We start from the raw sequence: 23,260 nt of genomic DNA, 5'->3' as shown, positions 1-23,260 counted from the left end.
TCCTTAAGTGAGCCAGAGAAGGGTGGCTGGCCCTTCTTGCTTTTCCTGCCCTTCTTTATTTCCTGTGTAAAATAAACCAATAACCCTGCAAGATTTCCTATTTGAACATGGAATGTGAGAGTCTGTATCTCACTTCAATGAGCACAGGCAATGAAAGAACAATACCACAACTCCCAGGCTATAGTAGAAACAGGATTTTAATATAATATTCAAGTCTAGCATTTGCTATTTACAACAAATAAATATTGCCCCTCCCCAACTGGTAAACATTTTTTTTCACCTTTTATACAAATATTCAATCCCCCTCCCCTCCCCCCGAAACCCTCCTTTCCCTCCAATCACCGTCTCGTGTGGTCTCGTAAAGCCCAGGATACAGTGGTGGATGGCACTTGCAGTGTCATGAAATCTGACATCAGTGGGACTTGGCCGAGACCGTCCTCACTCACCGGTTAAGAGTGTGGTCCGTGAAGGGGGTGCCTCTCTCCTCTGCCAGGGGAGGGCTGGAGTGGGCAGTGGGCGAGACTCCCTCACTTTCAGTTGGCCTCGATGATGGAATCTTTGGTGCAGCCTGAGGAAGGCCACAATGGTGGGAGGAGAGAACTGCAGTGGTCAGACCCGGTGGATGAGTGGTGCCCTGGGGTGCCCATGGGCACAGGTGGCAGTGGCCCACACCTGGGAAGGTGTGAGGGAAGTGTACGGAGGGCAGTGCCCGGCGGCATGCAGGGCTCCGTGCCCATTGGCAGCGCTCCTTGGCAAAAGTCAGCTAGTCCTCTGGTTCCAGAGAGCAGAAGGCACCTAAGGCAGCGAGTGGTCCACGGGAGGCCAGGTCAGCCCTTCGACTGGCAGGCATCAATCCCGGCAGCAGGAGAGGTTCAGGGTGAAACTGGAGTCTGGGGGTGGCCTGGGCTGGCAGCTTGGGCACAGGTGCCCACCTGGCCTGAGCCACTGTAGTCTGTAAGTGCTTAGTTGCCCAGCCAGCTAGACCCTGGGAAGGGCAGCTCTGTGGCTGGCCAGCTAGGGACAAGTTAGAAGATGCCCTTGGCAATCTTGAGTCCCTTCTGCTTCATGCGGGGGAGGGTAGAGCTGGCTCCATGCCTGACCTTTGCCCCCTTGGTGAAGGTCCGTTTCTTTAGGACAAAGTCATAGTTGGCAGTAGAGTTCATGGCGTAGAACACATTGGCGTTGTCAGGGATCTTCAGCTCTGGTCGGGGAGGGGCAGAGGGTCAGCTGTGCTTATGCGGGCCCCACTGGACACCCCACCACTTGAGAGCCCCCAGGAGGGCAGGCCTGATCCAGAGACCTGAGACCCCTCAATGCAACTCCAGGACCACCAAGGACCCCTCTTAATGACACCTGCCTGGGACAGACTCTGCTGAGGCACCGAGGGACTTCCCTGGTGGCGCAGTGGTTAAGAATCCGCCTGCCAATGCAGGAGACACGGGTTTGATCCTTGGTCTGGGAAGATCCCACATGCCGTGGAGCAACTAAGCTCGTGCGCCACAACTACTGAGCCTGCGCTCTAGAGCCCGCGAGCCACAACTACTGAGCCCGTGTGCCGCAGCTACTGAAGTCTGCACGCCTAGAGCCCGTGCTCCGCAACAAGAGGAGGCACCGCAGTGAAAAGCCTGCGCGCCACAACTAGAGAAAGCCCGCACGCAGCAACAAAGACCCAGCGCAGTCAAAAATAAATAAATAATTAATTAATTTTTTTAATAAAAAGGAACTCAAAAAAAAAAGGACGCTGGGGACTCCCCTGGTGGTGCAGTGGTTAAGAATACGCCCGCCAACGCAGGGGACATAGGTTTGATCCCTGGTCCGGGAAGATCCCACATGCCGTGGAAAAACTAAGACCATGCGCCACAACTACTGAAGCCCGCGTACCTTAGAGCCTGAGTGCCACAACTACTGAAGCCCGCGCACCTAGAGCCCGCGCTCTGCAACAAGAGAAGCCACCGCAATGAGAAGCCCGCGAACCGCAACAAAGAGTAGCCCCCGCTCGCCACAACTACAGAAAGCCTGTGCGCAGCAATGAAGACCTGACACAGCCAAAAATTAAAATAAAATAAAAATAAAAATAAAAATAAAAAGGACTCCGACTCCAGGAAGCCCCACCTCAGTCTGCAGCTGGCAAAGGGTCACCCCATCCTGCCCCCTGCTGCCTTCACTGATCAGGACGTCCAGCTGCAATAAGCTTTCTAGAACCTAGATCACCTCCCCGGAATCCTGCACAACTCAGGACAAGGGTTCTGGGGCCAAGTTAAGGGCGGGCTTTGCCCCAGGCCTCCTGCACAGGGTTTCAAAGGGTGCCAGGCTCCCAGCAGGTACTTGCTCTTGGCTCTGTTTCTCACCCTCTCCTCTGGCCTTGAGCCTGCTACTCTCCACTGCTGGGCTGGAACATGTGTGCTCTGGGCTCCATCGTGTGGCTCTTACTCTTAATCTGTCTAGGTCTCACGCTTCCTTATCTGTAAGGTGGGGGTCCCACCTGCCTTGCTCACCTCACCAAAATGGTGCAACAAGGTAAGAGAGGATTTAGAAAACAACTTCTAGGGATGGTGGCGGGTCATTGCTAACTGTCTGGGTAACGGCTGTGAATGCGGGATCAGCTCATGGGAAAGAAAAGAGTGATGATAATCTTTGCAGTTATGGCACATCTACGGCACACGTACACACATGAGCATATAATCCATGCATATATGGATCAACTCACTACCTATTTTATCTCCATTGTGGGGATGGGAAAACAGGCACAGAGGACTTAAGGAATTTGCCCGAGGTCTACAAGCCGTAGCTGTCTGGTTCCAAGTCTGTGCTTGTTCTTGATCCTTTCCCTTTCCCAGTTTTTATAATACCCAGCTGCTCCCTAGTAGCCTCTGTGTTTAGTATCTACTATGGGCTGAAAGTTGCTGTCCTCTCTAAATTCGTTGAAATCCTAACCCCCAATGTGATGGGATTAGGAGGTGAGGCCTTTGGGAGGCCATCAGGTCATGAGGGTGGAGCCCCGCGAATGGGATTCGTGTCCTTATGAAAGGGACCCCAGAGAGCTCCCCACACCCTTCCACCATTTGGGTTCACAGTGAGAAGGCAGCTGCCGGCAACCCAGAAGAGGGCCTTCACCAGAACCTGACCATGCTGGCACCCTGATCTTGGACTTCTAGCTCCAGAACCAGGAGAAATAAATTTCTGTCATTTAGAAGCCACCAGTGGTGGTATTTTCTTATAGCAGCCAGAACGGACTAAGACAGTGTCATACGTTCATGGATTTTCACAAATTCGATGCTTTAATCCACAGTAGTTGTGATCTTTTCTGAAGCACTCATTTCCCATCTTAGCCAGAAAACGCCCTTTTGTACGGCCTGTGGGCTCGGCCATCTGGCTGCCCGGCCCCAGGAGAACAGCCTTTTCTCTCCCCTCCTCAACGATGCTAGCACTGAACGAGGTCTCCCACTGACTGTTCACGGCCATGGAAGGGCAAGGGACAAGGGCCCAGCAGCCACCAGGGGCCAGTGAGGAGACACTGGGGGGATCCAGAGCTGCCCCTAGGCAGGTCTGTGTGTGGACAAAGCCCACGCCCACCCTGGTGGCACGTCTTCTGGGGTGGTGGGCCTGGGGCACGGTGCTCCCTGCCCCCCGGCCCCATCGCCCGCCTGACCGGCCCTGACTTACTTCGATCGTCCGAAATAACCTGCACCAGCTCGTAGTCTTCTGGCTCATCGTCATCCAGGTTGTGTTTGTCCATGGCTTTGCGGATTACAGCTGGAGCCTTGTCTTGGCTGGTCACCTGGACGGGGTGGGGGACAGGCCATCAGGGCAAGGGTCTGGTGTAGCTTGAGGGTCCAGGGTGTAGCAGCCAAGGGCCCTCAGAGCTGCCTCGGCGCCGTGCGCACAGGGGCTCACAGCCCCTGACTGGAGGCTGGGTCCAGGGGGGTTGTGCCTCCTTCTCCTGCCCCTCTGGGGAGGCCTCCATGGACCCCGATCACTTACACCCCCATCTCCTGCAAGCCTGCCACCTTCCCCCAACACCACCTAGGGCAACTGCCTGCCCCCGGGGCTGCTTCCCTTAACCGTCCCCCTTGACCCTGCCCATCCAGGACAATGGTATCATTGCACCCGGGTACAGAAGGCATCTAGTCCCAGCCCTGGAGGTGAGAGAGGAGGAGCTGGCTGGATGCCCAGTGGCCGCCTGCGTGCCAGGCCTGCACTGGCTGGAGGCTGCAGTGTTGGAGAGTGCAGGCCGAGCCCTGCTGCCTCGACCCCAAGGGCCAGAGCACAGGCGGGCCTTAGACTCGGGGTGACACAGGTGACAGCGTTAATTGGGCATCTGACCCAGGGTGGGAGGATAGGGGAGGATTCTGGGGGTGCAAATGGCTCACTGGCAGCCTGAGGTCTGGAGGATGAGAGGAGTCCCCCCAGCCCCCAACCTCGCCTCAAGATACACAGTGTTTGTGGGCAACTCCCACTGGCAAGATCTCGACACCTCCAACTATCCCCGGCGTCTGACACTGCCGGCCACCTCCGCGGCCACCGGCCTGGCGCAGCCACTGCTATCCCCCCTGGATTGCAGCAGCCGCCTCCTAACTGGCCGCCCTGCATCTGCTGGCACCAGCCCATCGCCCACGGAGAGGCCGGAAGTCACTGCTGCCCCTCCTGTGCTCCAATGAACAGTGTTCCCACCTGTCTCGCGTGAGACCCAGGCCCCCGGCGCTGGCCGGCTCTGCTGAGCCCTACTCTTCACCCGACCGCCGCTCCTTCACTGCGGACCTCCTGCTTCTCTTCCAAGCCCCAGGCACACTCCCGTCCTGGGAGGCTGCACGCTGCTCCCTCCTCCCCCGCTATACTCAGGCCCGTTATGGGTGAGGTCCTGCCCCACTGCTGCTGTAAACCCCTAGTCCACCACCCCGGCACGGATCACCATCAACACACTAGCTGGTGTTTTGGGGATTTTTTTTTTGCGGTACGCGGGCCTCTCACTGCCGTGGCCTCTCCCGCCGTGGAGCGCAGGCTCCGGACGCGCAGGCTCAGCGGCCACGGCTCACGGGCCCAGCCGCTCCGCGGCACGTGGGATCCTCCCAGACCGGGGCGCGAACCCGCGTCCCCCGCATCGGCAGGTGGACTCTCAACCACTGCGCCACCAGGGAAGCCCACACTAGCTGTTTTGATTCCTTTCCCTGGTTGGCCCTCTGTCCTTCCCAACCCACCAGGAGACCAGCTCTGGGAGGGCAGGGACGACCCATGGTGTTCAATATGGATTTGCTGCCCGGCAGAGTGAGGGGTCCGTGGGGACGCCCGCCCGGCTCACCAGGATGCTCTTGTACAGGTTGCCGTTGTCCACGTCCAGGCTCACCCGGATGATGCAGCAGTCGCCCACCTGCTGGTTGTAGAGGGGCAGGGAGGAGCTGTAGCTGCAGACCCCTGACACGGAGCGCTTGTGGGTGCGTGTGGTGGCCACGGGCGTGGTGGAGGCTGAGGAGGACGAGGTGCTGCTGGAGGCCGAGCTGATGCCGGAGGTCTCCGGGGACGACTGGGAGGTGCACTCCCAGAACTGCGGGGACGACACGATCAGCGGAAGCCCCGGGCCACCGTCCAGCTCCGGCGGCTTCTGGTGTGCAGCGGGGAACTCTGGGCCTAGGAAGGGCTGAGACGGGCTGTCGGGGCGGGGGTGGGGCGGTCACCTTCTTGCCCTGGCCGTCAGGGGACTCTGGGACAAAGCTCATGGTGAACTCCTCCACATCGGAGCTGGAGGAGCCGGCCGAGTGGACACTCAGTGCGTCGGCAACGTCCCCGCTGCTGAGGTAGGGGCCGCACCTGAGCTGGTCACAGGACTTGGAGTGGCAGCTGCTGCCGGTACTGAGCTCCGTGCTGGGGGCCTGGCGGCTGCACGGAAGGGCTGGCTGACTTGGGGGAGGCCTCTCCTGGGACACAGCCCACCCCTGTCCCCTGCACTCTGTGCCGAGCGCTCAGGCAATCACCCCGTTGGCTCCAGCGCCCGACAGATCATTTAGCATCACCCCATTTCACAGGGGGAAAAACTGAGGCCCAGAGGGGTGGAGCAAGTGGCCCAGTCACAGGGCTGTCGGCGGGGGAGCCGGGATCCCAGTGCCAGCTGCCTGACTCCCGAGCCCTCTCGCAGCCCGAAGCTTCCCTGAGCCCCGAGGGAGCGCCCCTGCCCACCCGGGCACTCAACTCGCTCCAGCGCTTGACGATGGCCGTGTTCTTCTTGACCTTGAGGGTGCTGCTGGCCGACTCGGAAGGGGGCTCCAGCTCACACGACAAGGTGTAGCTACAGGACAAAGCGGCGGCTGTGGGGAGTTGCACTCGGGTCTCCCTCCCGGTGCCTGCCCGGCAGCTAGAGTCCAGGGGCCCGGCCGTCACCAGCGACGGCACCCAAGGCTGCCCAGGATCCCAAGCCACAGGCTCTCTGGAGCTGCCCAGGGACAGCCCATGTGTGCCCCCACCCCAGCTCCTGCCCGGACTCACCTGTCAGACTCGCTGAGCCGCTCCATAGCCCGGAACCAGGCCCCAAAGTGCTCTTCGGGTGCGATGCTGTAATTGTTGCAGGCCGACTGGAGCAGCTTGATCTGGGCGATCACTTCGAATTCCTGGGGCCAGAGGGAAGGACAGGACGCTGACGGTCTGGGTGGGCCGGGCCTGTGCCAGCCTCTGGGTCCCCACTTCCCACCCTGTCCTCACAGCCAGGTTCAAACAGCCCCTCCAGGAAGGTGTCCTTGATTCGACCTCCTGCCCCATCCTCCCGTGGGAGAGGCTCCCCCTCCCTCTGTATCCAGCTCTCCCCAAAACTGTAACAGGGAGGGGTCGGAGCCAGCTGTTCTAGCCAGATGCGCTCTGATCCCGCCTCCCACACAGTCCCCCTCCCGTGAGGCTGCGTCTGCTCACCTTCCTCCTCTTCTCAAAGTTGATCAGTCTCCCCTGGAAAGCACACGGCCAGCGTCCATCAGAAAGTGGCCCCTAGCCCATGACCGCCCCTCACGGGTCTCAGGCTGCACTACCCAGAGCACACACCAGGGGGCAGCACAACACACACCTGGACCTGGGTGGGACCGGGGCGCCAGGGCGGGGTGGGAGGGGCGCCGAGGCTCAGGGGTCTGAGAACAGCTAGAGAGACTGAGGCCTTGGACAGGAAGGCCAGGTTGGCCACATGTGCCTGACCCTGGAGGGCCCAGCCTCTCCACCCATGGCCGCCACCTGAGGGAGGGGCTGTGTCCCAGCAGGTCAAACCCCTTGCAGCTCTGAGCCCCACCAGCCGGGGCACCAAGCTCTGTTCACTCACTGCCGAGATAGGCAGGTGTCCCCGGGACACAGGGACGGCCAGGGGGCTCTCGTAAGATGAGGTGCACCCTCTGCTGAGAGCTCGGGGCTCAGGACCCCCACCCCGACCCCAGCCCTGGGCTCACTCACATACAGATAGTCCTTCATTGCAGTGTCCAGCATCACCAGGTCTGTGAGGAACGTGCCCAGGTAGGGGACGGTGCCCTGGATGACACCCTGTGACAACTGGGCGGGGCGGGGGGGAAGGAACTGATGAGCAAGGCCCCTCCCCTGAAAACCCCTCAGCCCCACTCAGGCCTCCCACTTGGAGCAGCTGGGGGACCTTTAGCCATTTCCCCCAAATCCCCCTCCCAGCATGCATGGACCCAAACTCCCTCAATTCACCTTGCAGGCTTGGTATTTGGCAAATCCCCAAGATCTATGGCCCCCGCCCCTCCCCCCTCCCAAATCCCCACTGGGCCCAGCTCTTCCAGGCCCCTGCTCTGGTGGCTACCAGCCCCCCGACACCAGCTGGTCAGGGTGCAGCGCCCCCAGGCCCAGGAGGAGGTCGGTCTAAGGGTCATGTCAGGCAGCGCAGCTACAGGAGCGGGGGCTTGGGGCAGCCCCTCCTCTCCCAGCCTCGGGCACACTCACCACCTCCTTCGGCCGCCTCTGGGCTCTCTTGGGGTTCATCTCCAGGGTGGCAAACTTGGAGGTCCCCTCCTGCAGGGCCGAGGACAGGGTCGGTGAGGCCTTCTGCCCCTCCCCCCATCACCCACCAGCAGACCCGACCTTGGCCCTGATCACTGCTGCAAACGCTCCAGCCATCCCAGCGTACTCCATTCCTAGATCTGCACCTCTGCTCGGGTGCTCACGGGCTTGTGGGAACGTGGGCCAGCAGCCCGGCCTCCTTGGAAAGTACAGATGAGGATTACACCTGCCCCTCGGGGTCTCCAAGGACTCAGCGCCACACCTCCATCACTGTGGCTGTGTTGTTCCCCCCAACCCCCCCGTCTCTGCAGGAGGGTAGGAGGGTCCTGCACAAAACTCACGCAGATTTCCCTTCCCCCTTGAACCTCACTGCCTCCCCGTGAGGTTGGCACCCCGGGGTCAGCATTCGCCCACTTTCCAGATGAGGAAACTGAGGCCCAGAGACAGGCAGCGCCTTGCCTCTGAATGAGCCTCAGAAGGGCTCAGAGCCTCTGGTGTGTGCCGGCCCCCCGCCGGGCGAGCCATCGAGAGAGGGACAGGGAGTCTGGGGGGGCCTGGCTGAGCAGGGTGTCTGCCACGCCAAGGCCTTCACAGCCCCACGGAGCCCCTCGGGATGTCCCCTGCACAGAGCTCTGCCTTCAGCCACTCAGGAGGGGTCTCCTTGGTGCCACCTCTGAGAGGGTGAGCTGGGGCTGCTGGGAGCACTGGGTGGTGACACTTTGCTTCCTCTTTGTATGGAAGTTTCTGGGGAAGGACCCCCGTGAATGCATTAGCACCCCTGTGCACTTGCCACAAGCCATCTGGGGCATTTGTCACGGCCACCAAAGGCCCTGTGGTGAGACTCTGAGAAGAGTTCCTGGATTCCTTTGCAGTGTCTGCCCTGAGGCAGAGGGAAGAGCCCCCAGCCCCCAGATCTACCTCCTGGGTCTGCTCATTTGGACGACGGCTGGGCAGCCCCTGCAGTGCCATCCCTGGGCAGGCGGGGTGCCTGGCCCTCGGAGGTCAGCGCAGACAGGAACAGCAGGGCCTGGCTTTGTGGGGACAGGCTAGGCTGGTCTGGGGAAGGAAGAGACCCTCACCCTTGACCTCATCCACCCCTGAGTGCCGGGTGAGGGACCAGTGAGGACCCAGGAGACTCTAATCCTGCCCCTCACCCGCCCGCAGCTCTGGAACAGCCCAGCTGCCCTGCTCCATACCTGTACTAGGGCCTCCCATCTCCCAAACTGCGCCCCACCTGCCCAGAGACCCGACAGATCCCATGAGAAATTTTCGAAGAAACTTTCAGTGGGAACATAAGCCCCTCCACCCTGAGCCCCCGGACCCTACCTTGATGAGCAGCTCTCTGCTTAGGGAGTAGTTGTTCTCATCTGAGAAAATCTCCGACAGCTTCTGAAAGATGCGGAGGCTGTCCCTGGGGGAAGGAAGGAGAAAGGAGGGCATGGTGGGGAGGGGTGCGGGGGCAAAAACATTTGAGGACCCAGAGACCCCAACTGCCGAACAGTTCCGCTGGACCCTAAGGGCTCGGTAGGCCTGGAGGGGTGGGTCTCATGTGGGTCACCGGGGAACCCCATTCCCAGTCGACTGAGCGGCTCTGCTTTGGCCAGTCCTGATTTTAAGTGCACAGAGTCGTGCGGTTGCAGTAGACACGTGAAAATCCCCAGCGTGGCTCAAGCCAGTACCTGCCAGAGAAGGAGACCAGGTCCTGAGGCAGAACTGCTGGCCCTGAGAGACCCCGCCCCCAGGATGCGCGGTCCCTGGGCAGGTTCCAGGCAGCACCCAGCCCCGCGGGAGGCCCCAGGCCCACCCTGGAGCCCCTCCAGGGAGAAGCCTGCCCACCTGGAGACTTCCTCCCACGTCTTCTTCAGCCGGTGGATGGAGTTGCTCTGCAGAGCAGAGAGGACGGCGTAGAGGGACGAGAAGTTCTTGAGGACCCGGCACTCCTGGGAGGGAGGGGCCAGGCTGTGAGAGGCGGCCGAGCTCCCGCCTGCTCCAGCTTCAGTGCCTCTTAGGGGGGCACCCCCCCTCCCGGATGGGACAGATGCCCCGGAAGGTGCTCCTGGGGTCGGATGAGATCAACCCAGGGGCAGAAAGGGTTCCCCGGGCCCTTGGCGGCCGCGTACCCGGGCCACCTCGATCCAGTGCTCCAACACCCGGGCCCTGGCGCGGGCCGTCACGCTCCGGTCCCCGAGGCAGGTGGTGATGACGCAGTTGGCCACACTGTTGAACTGGGCGACGGTGGCACGGACGGTGGGAGCCAGGTGTTCCTTGCCCCTCTTGTCCCGCTGGGACCAGATGGAGCCCAGGCAGTGGTAGGGCACCACCTTCTTGAACAGCTCCTGGGGGCAGGGGGAAGGTCACCCGGCTCTGCTGCACCCCAGCTCAAGGCCCACAGTCCCCCCCACCCCCTCCCCAGGCCTAGGCAGGGTCACTGGTCGGAGCTGGAGCTCTGGAAGCCGGGGAGGCGGCTCGAGCCTGGCCGGGGCAGGTGCGGGGAGGTGGTGTCTCTTGGTTTTGCTCCCTGCCCACTGTGGGCACCCAGCGCAAGGTGACCCAGGGTGACCCTGGGAGGAAAGAGAGGTGGCCACCTTCCCCAGTCCACCCTAACTCCCAGCACGAGATGCGGCTCACACCTGCCCATACCAGGTGGTGCATTTAGCCCTTGATCACACCTCAGGCCTGTCCCCTGTCCAGATGCCCATTCATGTGGGCACTACAACCAGAGGCTGCGTCTGCCGTCCGCCACAGCTTCTAGCACGCACCAGGTGCCTGCTAAGTACTGAAGCTGGTGAGGCCTCCTCAGCAGACGTGGGGGGCAGGGGGGGCGGCCCATGGAGCGAGCGCCCATCCGCTACCGGGTGGGCCAGACCCCGCCCAGTTTTCTACCGTTCCACCTCATTCCACCCAGACACCGTGTGCGAGGGATGGGGCCTGGGTCCACAGCCTGGAGGGGAGTCGAGGCCTTCGGGTGAGGAAACCTGCCCAGGCGACACGGTTTGTCATGGGATTTGGGGCAGGACATCAGCTCTGGACAGGGCAGGGCAGACGCCTGAAGGAAGGTGCACCCCTGCCTGCCCTGCTGAGATGAGCTGCCTACCGCGTCCATCAGCGTGAACTGCTCTGCCACCAGGTCGGGCGGGAACGCCAGGAGGTGAGGCTTCTCTTCACCCAGCCCGTTCTCTGCAGCCACAGGTGAAGGCCAGGAAGGCTCTGGGGCTGGAGATGGTGCTGGTGCCAGAGCTGGCTCGAGGTCTGGACCTGGCACCGGCCTGGGTGCTAGAGCTGGAGCCGGCACTGGCTCGAGGGCTGCAGTTGGCTTCAGAGCTGGAGCCAGAGCTGCAAAGAGGAGCGGAGCTCAGCAACACGCCTGCCTTTTCTTCCAAGACAGAAACCACATCACTGCCTTCTAAGAGAAGCCACAGCTCAAGAAGCACCCCAGGACGTCTCCCCGACAGCGGTCCCCACGTGCGCGGTCTGAGGCAGCCTCGGGGGCTCCTGCGTGTCCAGCACCGACCCCTCTCCTCACCCTCCGGCTCTGCCTTGGTGAGCTCTGTGTGCTCCAGCTGGGCCAGGAGAAGGTGGGCCCGGCGCTCCAGGTCAGAGCCGGGCATGTTGAGCTGCACGTAGGCCACCAGCTGCTTGAGGCAGGGGAAGTCCGGGGGCTGACAGAAGTCCTCGGAGTACTGGTCCAGCCAGGTGCCCAGGATGGAGGAGACGGCACTGGGGGCAGGCGGGCGGGCAGCAGAGTCAGGGGCCTGGCCTTTCCTTCCACGCGGCCCTCCCCTGGCTCCCCCATGGGGGCTGGGCTTCTGGGCCCGCCCCTGCCCCACCCGCAGTGGGCTGCCAGGCAGGGGCAGGCCTGGTCGGCAGTCTTGGTAGGAAGGGGCCCTCCGTCCCTGGTGACCACCTCTCCCTTCCTTGGGGGAGCCTGACTCTCTCCTGTCTGCCCCCAGCCCCCCGGGCCCTCCCCACTGGGAAGGAAACTGCAGGAGGGCAGGGAGGGCCGCGCCCGCTCTGTTCATCGCGCTGGCCTGGCCGCACACAGTAGGCGCTGCATAAACAGGGGAGGGAGGAGGGGACAAGCAGAGTGTGCCCCCTGCCCGGCCTTCACGGGCCTCGCGCACCTGAACCGGAAGCTCGCGCACTGACGGCTGCCTTGGTCTGTGCGCCGGAGTGCGGGTCTCGTCCTCCCAGGGACGCTATTCTTGGTGGTGGGGACGTAGCCGGCCCCCTGACCCTGACTGAGCTCCCGTGAGCCCCAGCTGAGCACTCACACTGGGCTGCGAGGCTGAAGTGTCAGCAGCTTGCCCCCCACACCTCCTGTCCTGGGCCCCGGATCTGAGTGGGGATGGATGCTCTCAGGGGCCGGCTCTGAGCCCCCAGCCTCCCCTCTGCTCCCTGGGGACATGGGACCCCAGCCACAGCTCTCTGACTCCTTTCCTCCTGCAGGAGAAGCTCCCAGACCTCAGCCCTCCAGCGGGAATCACAAGATGTGTGGCAGCCAGGGTTCTGCCCAGCCTCTCCCGTCAGACCCAAAGTCTACTCACTTTTTCAGTTGGTCCTGAGGTCCGCCGTCCTCGCTGGAATAAGGGAGGATGCACCCGTATCTAGAGGAGGCCGTGAGGGCGTCACATCTACCGTACCTGCTATGATGTCTAGTGTTACTGGCTGATCCCCCGACTAGGATGGAAGCCCGGGAGGGCAGGGATTTTTGTCTGCACCGTTCACTGAATTAAGCCAAACGCCTAGAAAAGTGCCTGCACACAGTAGGTGCTTTGTATGCATTGCTGAATGAATGAGCCCAACCAGCACCTTACAGATGCCTGAGTGGGCCTGGGCCCTCAGCCGGCCCCCAGCCAGCCCTGCTCTGGCTACTCCCAGGAAGGACCCCTGAGACAGAATCTGGAACCTCCTTTACAAATGGGAAAACCGTTCTGCCCAGGGGCTGGAAGCAGAGAGCTTCTCCATGGGGAGAGGAAAACCTTAATTAAAACCACCCCAGCCCTCAGCAGCCCTCTCCACAGGGCCGGGCGCGGGGCCGCACTGTCCATGCCTATCCGACAGTCCTGGCAGCCCGGGCCTCACGTGAGCAAACTGAGGCTCAGAGAGGTAAAGCGACATTCCCAAGACACACAGCCAGTGGGTGGGCGGGGCGCCACCGTGCCGGGGGAGGGGCGGGGCACTCACCTTTGGAACAGCAGGTCCAGGACCCGCTGGGTGGTGGTGAAGGCTCGGTAGGTGCACAGGAAGATGGTGACATAGGAGAGGTCGCTGCCCTGGAAGGCGGGCACCAGGTGCTCCACCAGCTTCTCTAGCGTGCCTGCCTTCACGGTCCGCACCTTGCAGGTCTCGTACAGGTTCAGGGCCGACTCATTTTCATACTGGGGTGGGACAGAGAGGCACAGACGGTCAGCGACAGCACCGTGGCCCACGAGGAGGGCAGGGGCTGGAACTCAGAGGAAGCCCCAAGCGCCTGGCGACTTCTGGACGGAGATGGGACGTGAGTGCCCTGAACAGAAAAATGGTCTCGGCTTTTGAACTGGAGGTGGGGGATGATGAAAACTAGCAATACCAACACCTTCAGGTCATTTTATTAGCCGAGTAATGACAGCACCTTGCCGTATTAAGGACAGAGTCCCCATGATCCCTGGCAAAGCATCCCCGTTCTAGAGATGAGAAAACAGAGGCTCAGCCTGGGGTGGAAAGGCACGGTATGTTAGGACCCAGAGGCTATTCAGGGCGGCACTGTGGAAATGGCTGCAGAAAGGAATCCCGTCAAGGTTCACGGCAGTGAAAGGCTGAGTTATGGTTGGTAACCAGCCTCCCTTCTGAAATGTTACGCATCTGTCAGGCCCCCGCTCTGACCTGGAGGGGTCATGGAGTTGTGTTCCATGATGGCAAGTTGCAGAGAACCATATATAGTAGGCTGAGCCCTTTTTGGGTTTAAAAAAAAAAAAAAAAAAGCCCTACTAAGTAAGGTGATGAAAGCCTTGGAGAAGGTGTGGAAGGACAGTCGTTAAGACAAGGAATACTGGGATAAAATGCATAAACGATCCCAGCCTAACATGAGGTGGGAATAGTATGCCAAGTGTCTTTTTTTGATGTTCATACAAATAAGTGAACAGTGAACTATGCACTTGGCCCAGCCCAGGGCTGGACAGTAGGGGAGGGCTGAGGGCCCAGATTCCTTTGGGAGCAGGACTGGGGGCCCCTCAGGCAGGAAAGCCCTGGGAGGGAGCCCAGTGGAGTGGCCAGGGTGGCCCCTGGATCCCGGGGGGTTCGGGGCGCGGACCCCCCCCCCCCCATCCACACTCACCCCGAGCCAGCGCTGGCCCTTGTTGGCGCCATGGTGCACCTGAACCTTGCGTAGGGAGATGGAGTAGATGACGCCGTTGACCAGCTCCTCGCCAATCTCCTGCGTGGAGCTCTGCAAAGACAGCGCCCGGCCGCCGGGCGGGGGTGTCGGGGCCTGCCTGTCTGTGTGGCAGGGGGACGCCCCGTGCCACTTCCTGCTCCCTAGATGAGGCAAAGGTCGGTGGCCACAGAGACCTCCAGCCCAGAATTTAACAGGACGACAGCTGGAGGGCCGGGGGTTACTATCGGGGCGGCAGGCACTGCCCCCAGCACCCCCGTCCTCACCCCACCAGCCATGGCTGGGTGTGAACAAGACGTACCCACTGGGGTTCCAACGACAGCCTGCCCCTGCCCAGGGGGGTCCCCCCGCTCCCGCCCCCACCCCAAGGCGAGTACTGTTACCCGGTCATTTCACAGGTGACTACACAGAAGCCGAGGGAAGGGCAACCCATCCAAAGCCATGCCGCTGCGGATAAACAGCGGAGCCAGGACCCCGAGGCCCTAACTCAGCCCACTGCACCTAGGGGGCTCTAGCCCCCCGAGAAGATGCCTCCCCCAGGGCGTGAGGTCCCTGGCCCCCTCACCCTCATGTGCCCATACGGCCCCCGCAACAGCTGCCCCAGCCCTGGAGTCAGCCTCCCGGGTCTGGGGCAGGTGCGGGCATCCTCGACGGCCACAGCCAAGGCCACTTCCTTCCCTTTCTGCTCATTCAGTCGTGTACCTTCTTGGGCAACAGAGGAGTTCCCAGTTCCCTGTTCATCATCACGTGCATGGGGACAGCATGAGAATGATGACACTGCTGGCATCCGGGCTGATGCCTGGGGTTCCACAGAACTCCAAAACCACGGGACTTTGGCTAGGCCAGGAAGTTGGTGGGGCGGGGGGGGGCGGTCATCTGGCTGCTTCCTAGACCCTGGGCAGGAAGACCCTTGTTTTAAAAGGCAGTGATCGGGCTTCCCTGGTGGCGCAGTTGTTGGGAGTCTGCCTGCCGATGCAGGGAACACGGGTTCGTGCCCCGGTCTGGGAGGATCCCGCATGCTGTGGAGCGGCTGGGCCCGTGAGCCATGGCCGCTGGGCCTGCGCGTCTGGAGCCTGTGCTCCGCAACGGGGGAGGCCACAGCAGTGAGAGGCCCGCGTACCCCCAAAAAAAAAAAAAAAAAAAAAAAAAGGCAGTGATCCCTCCTGCTGGGCAGGCTGGCCCAGGGGCTGCATCAAGGCCTGGCCAAGGCCACTCAGTTGTTGCTGCCCTGGGCTTCTCCACCCCCTCTCCCACTGCCCCTGTCCGGGGACGGGGTGAGCTTGCAGTGGGGAGGGGGGCCTAGGAGTAAAGAGACAGACCTCTGAGAGTTTAGGGAGGAGGGGGGAGGTGCTAGCTGGCAAAGGGCCAACAGTCACATGGTCAATGCCAGCAGCGAGGATCACGGGTCACTGCCCCAGCTCAGGGTGGGCGTGGAGCTCACAGAAGGCCCAGTGGAAGTGCTGACTCAGCCTGGGCCCCACCGGCAGCCCTTCCCTAAATCCCTCGGCCTAAGCTGGGCCCCTGGGTAGGAACCAGGTGCCCAGTGTCCTGTGGGCTGTACCCCCGGACATCAGCACCCCTGGGGTCAGGGGCTAAGGAGCGGGGCGGGCCTGGACCTCCGGCCTCAAGGGCTCTGGGAGGCCTGGGAGCCGTCGCCCAGAAGTCTACATCCTCGGACCCAAGGCCGCCCTCCCACTCTGGGCGTTGCACCAACGGGAGAGCCAGTGCAATCGCACCGGGGCTCCTGACCCTTCGCCGTCTCTGGAGACACAGCCAGGCGTTTCTTGGAAGTCAGCAGGGATCCCGCAGGTAGAGGGCCCTCACCTCAAGAGCCCACGCTTGGGGAGGTCCAGCACTTCCATCGAGGAGGGGAAACTCCTCCTCCTGAGGCAGAACCGAAACAGATGCGCACTTTCCTCCCCTGGGTCACACATCCTTCCCCGGCCTAGAAGAGGCCGCGGTGATGGGTGATGTCAGGGGCCTGCCATCCACCTGCGAGACCAGGGCCCTGTCCACCCATCCCTACCTCTCCTCAGGGGTCCTCGATTGCCTCTCTCAAAGGCTGCTACCCACCCTGGAAAGGCCCGTCCCTCTCTGGGGGATTCCAGCCACTTCTGGTCCAGCCTGGAGCCAGACAGTGTCCTGAGCACCCAAGTCACTGGCAGCAGTTTAGAGTTCCCGTGCTGGACCTGCCTGACTGTGGGCACGGGACTCGAACCCCGTGGGAGCACACACAGCACCTGGCTCCCAGCGGGGCCCCATCAAGGCCTGCTGGACAGAAGTGCTTCCTGGCCAGGCCAACCAACGGGAGGCCTCGCCATCCCTGAGCGGGCCTAAATAGCGGCTCTACAATGAGCCATGGGCCTCGCTGGCAGCCGAGCAGCTGGCTGCCCTGCCCAGGCGTCATGTGATCCCGAGCCCTTCCCCCACCCCGAGGGGCCCCCTTCTGCCAGGCCGGTGGGGGGCAGGGCAGGACGCTGAGAGCCGCACATGCTGGGCCAGGGGGAGTCACCGCCCCGTGGCACAGATGGGGAGCTGCTCCAGCCCCGCGGAGCTAACCCTGTCCTCTCCGGGCCCTTCACCGCAGCCCAGCAGCAGGAACAAAACCAGATCGTCCAAGCAGCGCACAGAGCAGGCGCCATTTAAACCGTCGACTAAGAGACAACGGCAGGGCGGGATCCAAAGAGAGCTGCCCGCATCCTGGGCACAAAGCGGCAGAGGGGGGCGTCTGCTCCGCGCTCCCACCGCGCTTCCAGGGACAGAGAAGGACAGCGGCCGACAGCCCTGGCACTTGCCCTGGGACCCTCTGGGGCAGGAAGGGCTGGGCCATGGACCCCACAGGTGACCCATCCTGTTAGCAGAGCAGACAGCACAAAGGCCCGGGAACAGGCAGTCCGTGTGGGCAGCACCAAGGCCCTGGGGATGCTCTGGCAGGGGCTTGGGAGCTCCTGGGGGAGGGCATGGCCGAGCAAACAGCAGACGCCCTGGGGGGAGGCGTCCACAGGGCAGCAGTGAGCTCTTAGGGGAAAACAACGCCAGGTGGGTGGCTGTGTCCTCAGGGGACAGATCCTCCTGTCCCGCCCCAAGCAGGCACCCACAGATGTCCCCAGGGCCCGGGGACCCAGCTGGCAGCTGGGCCTTGCACACACTGCCCAGCCTTCCACCACTTGGGTCTGGAGCGAGGGTGGTGAGATGCCTCCAGGCCCCCGTGAGCAGAGGCTGGCAGAACGGGTACCAGGGTGCCCCACACCCCGCTGTCCCTCGGAGCACAGCCCGGAGCCCCAGGGACAAGGAAACAGCCTGGGTGACATGTTAGTGTGTCACCTGGTCAGCCTTCTTGGGGTGATGGGCCAGTAGGATGCCGTGGCCCCAACTGACTGCAGGCCGAGCCCCGATTCCCGCAAGACAGAGTAACAGGGTTGCCGGGAGCCGATCCCACCCTCATTTCTGGAGAGAACAGAGGGGACCTACTGGGCCTTTTCCAGCCCTGCCATCTCCCCCAGAAGGTGGCTCGTGCCTGCACACACGGGGGTGGAGCCTTCTCCCGTCCTGGTGACCTCTCTCTTCCCACACAGCTGTACGTTTGCTGTGGAAGCTCCAACTGGAGACCACGCGGGGCCTCCAGGCCCACAGACGCCTCTGGCTGCAGACCGTCTCCCCCTCACTGGCCAGGGGCTCACGGAGGAGGAGGGCCTGAAGCCACACCGTGGCCTCCTCCCTGGGGCTGCACGTGGAGAAACCTGGTCTCACTCAGGCGAGGAAGGGGGCAGTGGGGGGGCGGTGGCCCCCACGTGCATGAGATCACTGCCCGGGGACCTCATGGCACCCCGCTGAGCTGCTGCTCAGGCCCACTGAGTCACAGAGGTCACCCGAGGCCCTGACCCAGCCACCCGCCAGCACCCTGCAGCCCTGGGCATACGAGGTCCCTCCTCCAGGGCCCACCGGACCCACAGGTACTGTCTTTCCTGCAGGGCTCTGGCTCCCAGCTCAGCTGAGCCCTGCAGCCCTTGGCCTCAGTGAGACTGTCTGAGAGATGGGCGAAGGGCAGCAGCTCTCCGAGGGGACGAAGGCCGCAGGGGTCACGAGAGGGGACATGAGCGGCTCAGCGCCATGCATACAAAGCACCCAGGAACAGGACCTGAGGGCGCTGTGGCTGGCGAGCTGACGATGGACACCGGGCCAGGGAAAACCTCCCGGGAGACCTGCCAGATGCCCAGAGAGCTGGAGGAGGGCCAGGTGAAAGGGAGAGCGGGTCATCCTAAATCTGTGCGGAGGAGGGAACCAGGCCTGCGGCTTTCTGACCTTTTAGCCTTCTGTCTGAATGCAGGAGCCAAATCACAAGAGGGATCAGGGATCAGACAGGGCTGCTTAGTCTCTCTGAATCCCAGGATCCCGGGACAGTTTGAATACAAAGTCGAGCACCCATTTTACAGAGGTGGAGACCAAGGCCCAGAGGAGATGGTCAAGTAGAAAGTGTCCAAGCCCTGGTTCATCTCTCAGATTGTGTGCCCAGGGAGGGAGAAAGAAAACGCCAAATGTGCGTGGCCCTCCCGGTGGGCGACGAGGTGCCACCCTCGGGCCTGCCCCCACCCCAGGTGGGTGTCCTGCACCCTGAGCCTGAGGACATGAACAGACCCCCAGTGAGGACTCAAGGTCAGCCCTGGATGGGGGTGGCCACGCTCCTGGTCCCCAGGCAGTGCAGCCCAGAGGTGGCCTTAGTAGGGGACCACACGAGGTGCCTGGGTGGCAGGGCAACCGGGGAGCTCAGTGACCCCAGAAACTGCAGTTTGGGGACCAGCCTGTGCTGATCCTCCAAAGAGGCTGACCCCTCTTCCCAAGAACCTTCTCGGCCAGCCCGAGCCTGGCTACTCGTCAGCATCTAGAAGAGAAACGTGCCACCAGTGGAGAGCGGAGACCAGACCTCAGGCTGGCCTTGCCCACCTCGTCCTCCTTCCCCCCCGGGACTGGCTCCCGACCGTCAGGCCTCTAGGGGCCAGGGCTGCAAGGGGGCATGGCTGGTGACAGATGAGGAGGAGGGTGGTCTCTCACGAGGGCGTGGAGGGAGGGCCAGCTGACATCAACACCACTGGCCACAGCATACAGCACTTGAGGGCATTTCCCAGGTGTCAGGCCCTTTGCACACTCATCACATTTAATCCTCCCGACACCTCACTTGATGGGTGGCGAAAGCCAGGAGGGGAGCTCATCCCCGTCAGGAGCCAGGAAGAGGCAGCCGGGGCAGGGATTTGAACCCTGGCCCGTGACAGTCATGTGCCATGGAGATACACCTAGGCCTCGCTCCACCGGTGGCTGCCACGGTCACAGCCTCAAAGTGCAGTTCAGCCCCTGGTCACACACATGCTAGAGGGAGACCAGAGACAGAACAGGCTTCCTCAGGTCACACAGCCAGAGGGGGGCGGGGGGGCCGGGAGTGGCAGTTCCCTCGCACCCGCACCTCTCCACTGAGAGGGGATTGGTAGGGGCTCCTGCCACAGGATGGCCAGGGCGCCCATAGGCCTGGGGTCAGCTACGAGAACCAGGCCTGGGAAGCACCATGCTGACCAGGCTGGCCAGCGTCCTCCTGGAACCCTGGGCATGGGCACTCCCCTGGCACCTTGTCAGAAAACACAATCGTGGCAGCCATGGCCTGTCCGGCTCTGACGCAGTACCAGGCGCCATGGGGACCGCTTGTCAGGCCGCCTGTCTCTTTCGGTCCTCGCCAGAAGCCTAAGCGGGGCAACTAGCATCAAGTCCAGATAAGGAAACCAAGGCTCAGGGAACGAGAGCATGTCTAGGGCTGCGAGAGGCTGAGCTGGCCTCCCAGCCCAGCTCTCTTCCCTCCAGAGCCCAAGCTCTGGACCAGCATGCGCGACGCTGCCCCTTGGGTCAAAAGGACAACATCACTCCTCCCTCGAGCCCGCAGAGCTGGCTGTGCCAGCATCCGGGGGCTCCCTGGGGAGTTGAGGAAAACGCTGGGCAACACGCACTCCCTGAGCTCCAGAATGCAGGCCCGTGCTGGGCGCCCTCACCCTGCTCACCGAGCACCCCTCTGGCAATCATCGGCTCACCCCCTCCCCCACCCCCTGCCACAGGCTGGTCAGGGGATGGAAACTGGGGGCTGCTCAAAGTTCCGCTTCTCCTGCACTGGGCTGCAGGTTTCAACTCCCACCTCCTCAGAACTGGGTTGGGGACAGTGGCTTCACTGGAGCCACGTGTCCAGCAACGCGGCACTCCTGAGCCTGAGAGGCCGGACGCCGAGCCTGAGGCAGGGCAGACACAGCATGGTGCCACGCTGTGAGGGCCTTACAGGCAGCCAGTCCTCCACTGGGTGGCTGGGTGCCACCTCCCCAAACCACCCCCACTGGCCTGCTCGGAGGCTGCAGGTGGCCAGGGCTAAGTCTCCTCTAAACCCTCCTCACCAGCAGTGAAGATGGGCCTGGAAACGGCTAACTTCCAGGCTGAGGATGGGGCCCCAGTCCTGCCTGCCAGCGGTCTAACACCTCCCAACACTGAGCCCCCACCCGATCCTGCCCCAGGGCCATCCCGGAGCCGCTGGGGAAATAGCTCAGCGTGCCCAGTCCGGAGAAGTCCTCCCAGCCAGAGAAGGAACAAGGACCCAGTACCAGCCAGCCTGGCCCCTGAGGAGTAAAGCAAGAGGGGAACCCGAGAGTCCATGGGGGCCCAGCAGGTGGCAGCCGGTCAGGCCCCTCGTGAACTTGACAGGCTGTGCAGCTGCTGGAGGCTGCCCGCCTTGGAGCCCGCCAGGAAGCCTGGCTGGAAGATGACAGTACACAGACTTACACACACACAGACACACAGACACACAGAGACACACACACATACATACCCCTACCTCTCAGGTCATGCCTCTTGGCCTAAGGCTAATGAGCCCTGGGGGTTAGACTGGAGCCCTGCACACCGTGAGATCAAGAGACCAGACAACGGGGAAGGAGGCGGGGAGGCTGGAGGGAGACGCATCTCCCCTGCACATATCCGAGAAGGCTTCCTCATTTCATTCCACCCACATGCACTGCGCTCAGGGCTTGCAGGCTCCCTGCCTGGGTGGGAATCCCGCCCCTGCCACTCACTGGCTCGGTGAGTTTGTGCAATCTAGCACCTCGGTTGTTCTATCTGTTAAATGGACGACAGATGATCCTGACCCCCAGAAGACATAATGCAACGCAAACTACTCAGCACACGGCCTCCCACCAAGTGCTGGCTCATATTAGCTATTATTTAAAACCTTTAGGGTCCAGCTGTGGGCTTGTTTCTTCCTTGAAGCTCTCCCCAGTGTCTTGTGGCCCAAAGCACTTTCACCTTCCTCTGGCCTATAAGCACCCCTACCCTTCACCAAGCATGGGGACTTCTGGGCCGCCTGGGCCTGGTTCCGTTTCCCTAACAGCTCCACCATCCTCCTGGGGCATGTGTAATTGTCTCATTGCGAGGTATCCTTCTCTGATCCCTGTGGGCTCTGGCACACAATAGGCGCCCAGCACAGAACACTGCCCAGCTTCAAATCCTGGCTGCGTCCTCGCTGGCTGCGTGTACGTTTAGTTCAGGGACTTCACTTCTCTGAGCTCCAGTCTCCTATAAAGTGGGGTTGGCACCTACTTGGGAGGGCTGGTCAAAGCCAGCTGGAACGAGGGGGTGGTGTCTGCAGACAGTAGGTGCTATGGACTCTGGGACTCCTCCTGCCTGGCTGAGGCAGTGGCCTGCACGGAGGCAGGGGCGTGGGCCCGGTGACCTCCAGAAAGCACATAACTGCGCAGGCCAAGCTGGGTCAGCAGTGGCCTGGCTTAGAAGTACGATGATGAGCAGATGCCCAGATGTGTAAGGACATCTGTTAGCCCAGAGAGGGAAGGACGGGGTGGAGACTTGTTAAGGAAAGGGGGACCGGGGAAGGAAACAGAAACTGCCTAGTGGTTTCCAGACAGGACAGGGACCACGAACAGCCGCTTCAGCTCTGGCAGGCCCCAGCGACCAGGAAATCGGCCCCAGGGGGGGGGGGGGGGTGTTGGCAGGAGGGACAGGGACTTCCCCACCCCCTCCCCCAGCTCATGGTAAATGGTCATTGTGTTTGGTTTCCGGCAGTGGCCTCCTCTCCTGCCAGGACCCTGGTTTTCCTGCCCCAGCCAGAAGCTTCCCCTTTGATTTCTAAATAGCAGCCACGGCCTGGATCTCAGTGCTGGGGCCAGTGAGGAAGAGGAGGCGGGAGAGGGGGAAAAAGAGAGAGAAGGAGAGAAGGCAGACTCTTGGGCAGGGGTAGGGCTCACCTCTGCCTTTCCCTCGGTTCCTCAGGGATACAGACAGACAGACAGAGGGAGGGAAGGAGGGAGGGAGAGAAGCAGCTGAGCGGCCCACCCCTGCGAGCACGCAGGCCGGACCCTCCAGCACACAAAGCCCGAGGAGCTGCCAGACATAATGAAAGTCAGATGAGTGCTGGGCTGGTGTCAGGCCGCCCACCCCCACCGTCCCAGGGGTCTCGCTCCAGCCACTAATGAAGACCAGAGCTGTGGGTGGATGAGGGTCGGGGAGTGTGCCTGGCCGGGCCACCGGCCAAGCTCAGCAATAAAGGGTCTCCCCGGCCCGAGGTTCTCCCACCAAGAGCTCCCTCCACCCACTGCCTTCCCCCCTCTCTGGACAGGGAGATGCGCTTTATCCTAGGGTAAGTATGCATCCCGGCCCCGTCTAGGCACTGGGGACACACAGAGGCACAAGACCCAGGCTGGCAATTACAACTTACCCGGGCCTAAAGTGACGAAGCAGGGATACCAAGGGGCCCTCGCCAGCACGGGGGCTCAGGAACCCCGCTGAGCCCTCTGACCCAGGAATGGCCTCCGTCCAGGCTCCAACCCTGGATTCTGCCACCCTGGCCGCAGGGAGTCGGAGGCTGGTGCACAGTCAGGTAGGAGCGGG

The 23,260-nt window shown here is 62.1% G+C and overlaps 1 protein-coding gene across 1 annotated transcript in view; it reads right to left on the bottom strand.

Annotated features, from left to right (window-relative positions):
- Positions 1 to 942: 942 nt before the first annotated feature.
- RALGDS (ral guanine nucleotide dissociation stimulator) overlaps positions 943 to 23,260 on the bottom strand; it is a 23,906-nt gene continuing 1,588 nt past the window's right edge. Inside the window, exons 2-18 of the mRNA XM_007453095.1 lie at positions 14,288 to 14,398; positions 13,159 to 13,352; positions 12,519 to 12,578; positions 11,498 to 11,691; positions 11,069 to 11,307; positions 10,095 to 10,310; positions 9,811 to 9,914; positions 9,301 to 9,385; positions 7,918 to 7,986; positions 7,414 to 7,500; positions 6,892 to 6,924; positions 6,475 to 6,596; positions 6,182 to 6,277; positions 5,670 to 5,871; positions 5,297 to 5,539; positions 3,664 to 3,778; positions 943 to 1,201 (exon numbers count right to left, since the gene is read on the bottom strand). Coding sequence (XP_007453157.1) covers positions 1,026 to 1,201; positions 3,664 to 3,778; positions 5,297 to 5,539; positions 5,670 to 5,871; positions 6,182 to 6,277; positions 6,475 to 6,596; positions 6,892 to 6,924; positions 7,414 to 7,500; positions 7,918 to 7,986; positions 9,301 to 9,385; positions 9,811 to 9,914; positions 10,095 to 10,310; positions 11,069 to 11,307; positions 11,498 to 11,691; positions 12,519 to 12,578; positions 13,159 to 13,352; positions 14,288 to 14,398 — 2,346 coding nt within the window. The 3' untranslated portion in view covers positions 943 to 1,025. The remainder of the gene's footprint in view (positions 1,202 to 3,663; positions 3,779 to 5,296; positions 5,540 to 5,669; positions 5,872 to 6,181; positions 6,278 to 6,474; positions 6,597 to 6,891; positions 6,925 to 7,413; positions 7,501 to 7,917; positions 7,987 to 9,300; positions 9,386 to 9,810; positions 9,915 to 10,094; positions 10,311 to 11,068; positions 11,308 to 11,497; positions 11,692 to 12,518; positions 12,579 to 13,158; positions 13,353 to 14,287; positions 14,399 to 23,260) is intronic.

This window comes from Lipotes vexillifer, unplaced genomic scaffold (assembly GCF_000442215.2).
Source record: "Lipotes vexillifer unplaced genomic scaffold, Lipotes_vexillifer_v1.1 scaffold149, whole genome shotgun sequence".
In the NCBI taxonomy this organism is placed as follows: Eukaryota; Metazoa; Chordata; class Mammalia; order Artiodactyla; family Lipotidae; genus Lipotes; species Lipotes vexillifer.
This window is presented reverse-complemented; position numbering and strand designations above follow the sequence as displayed.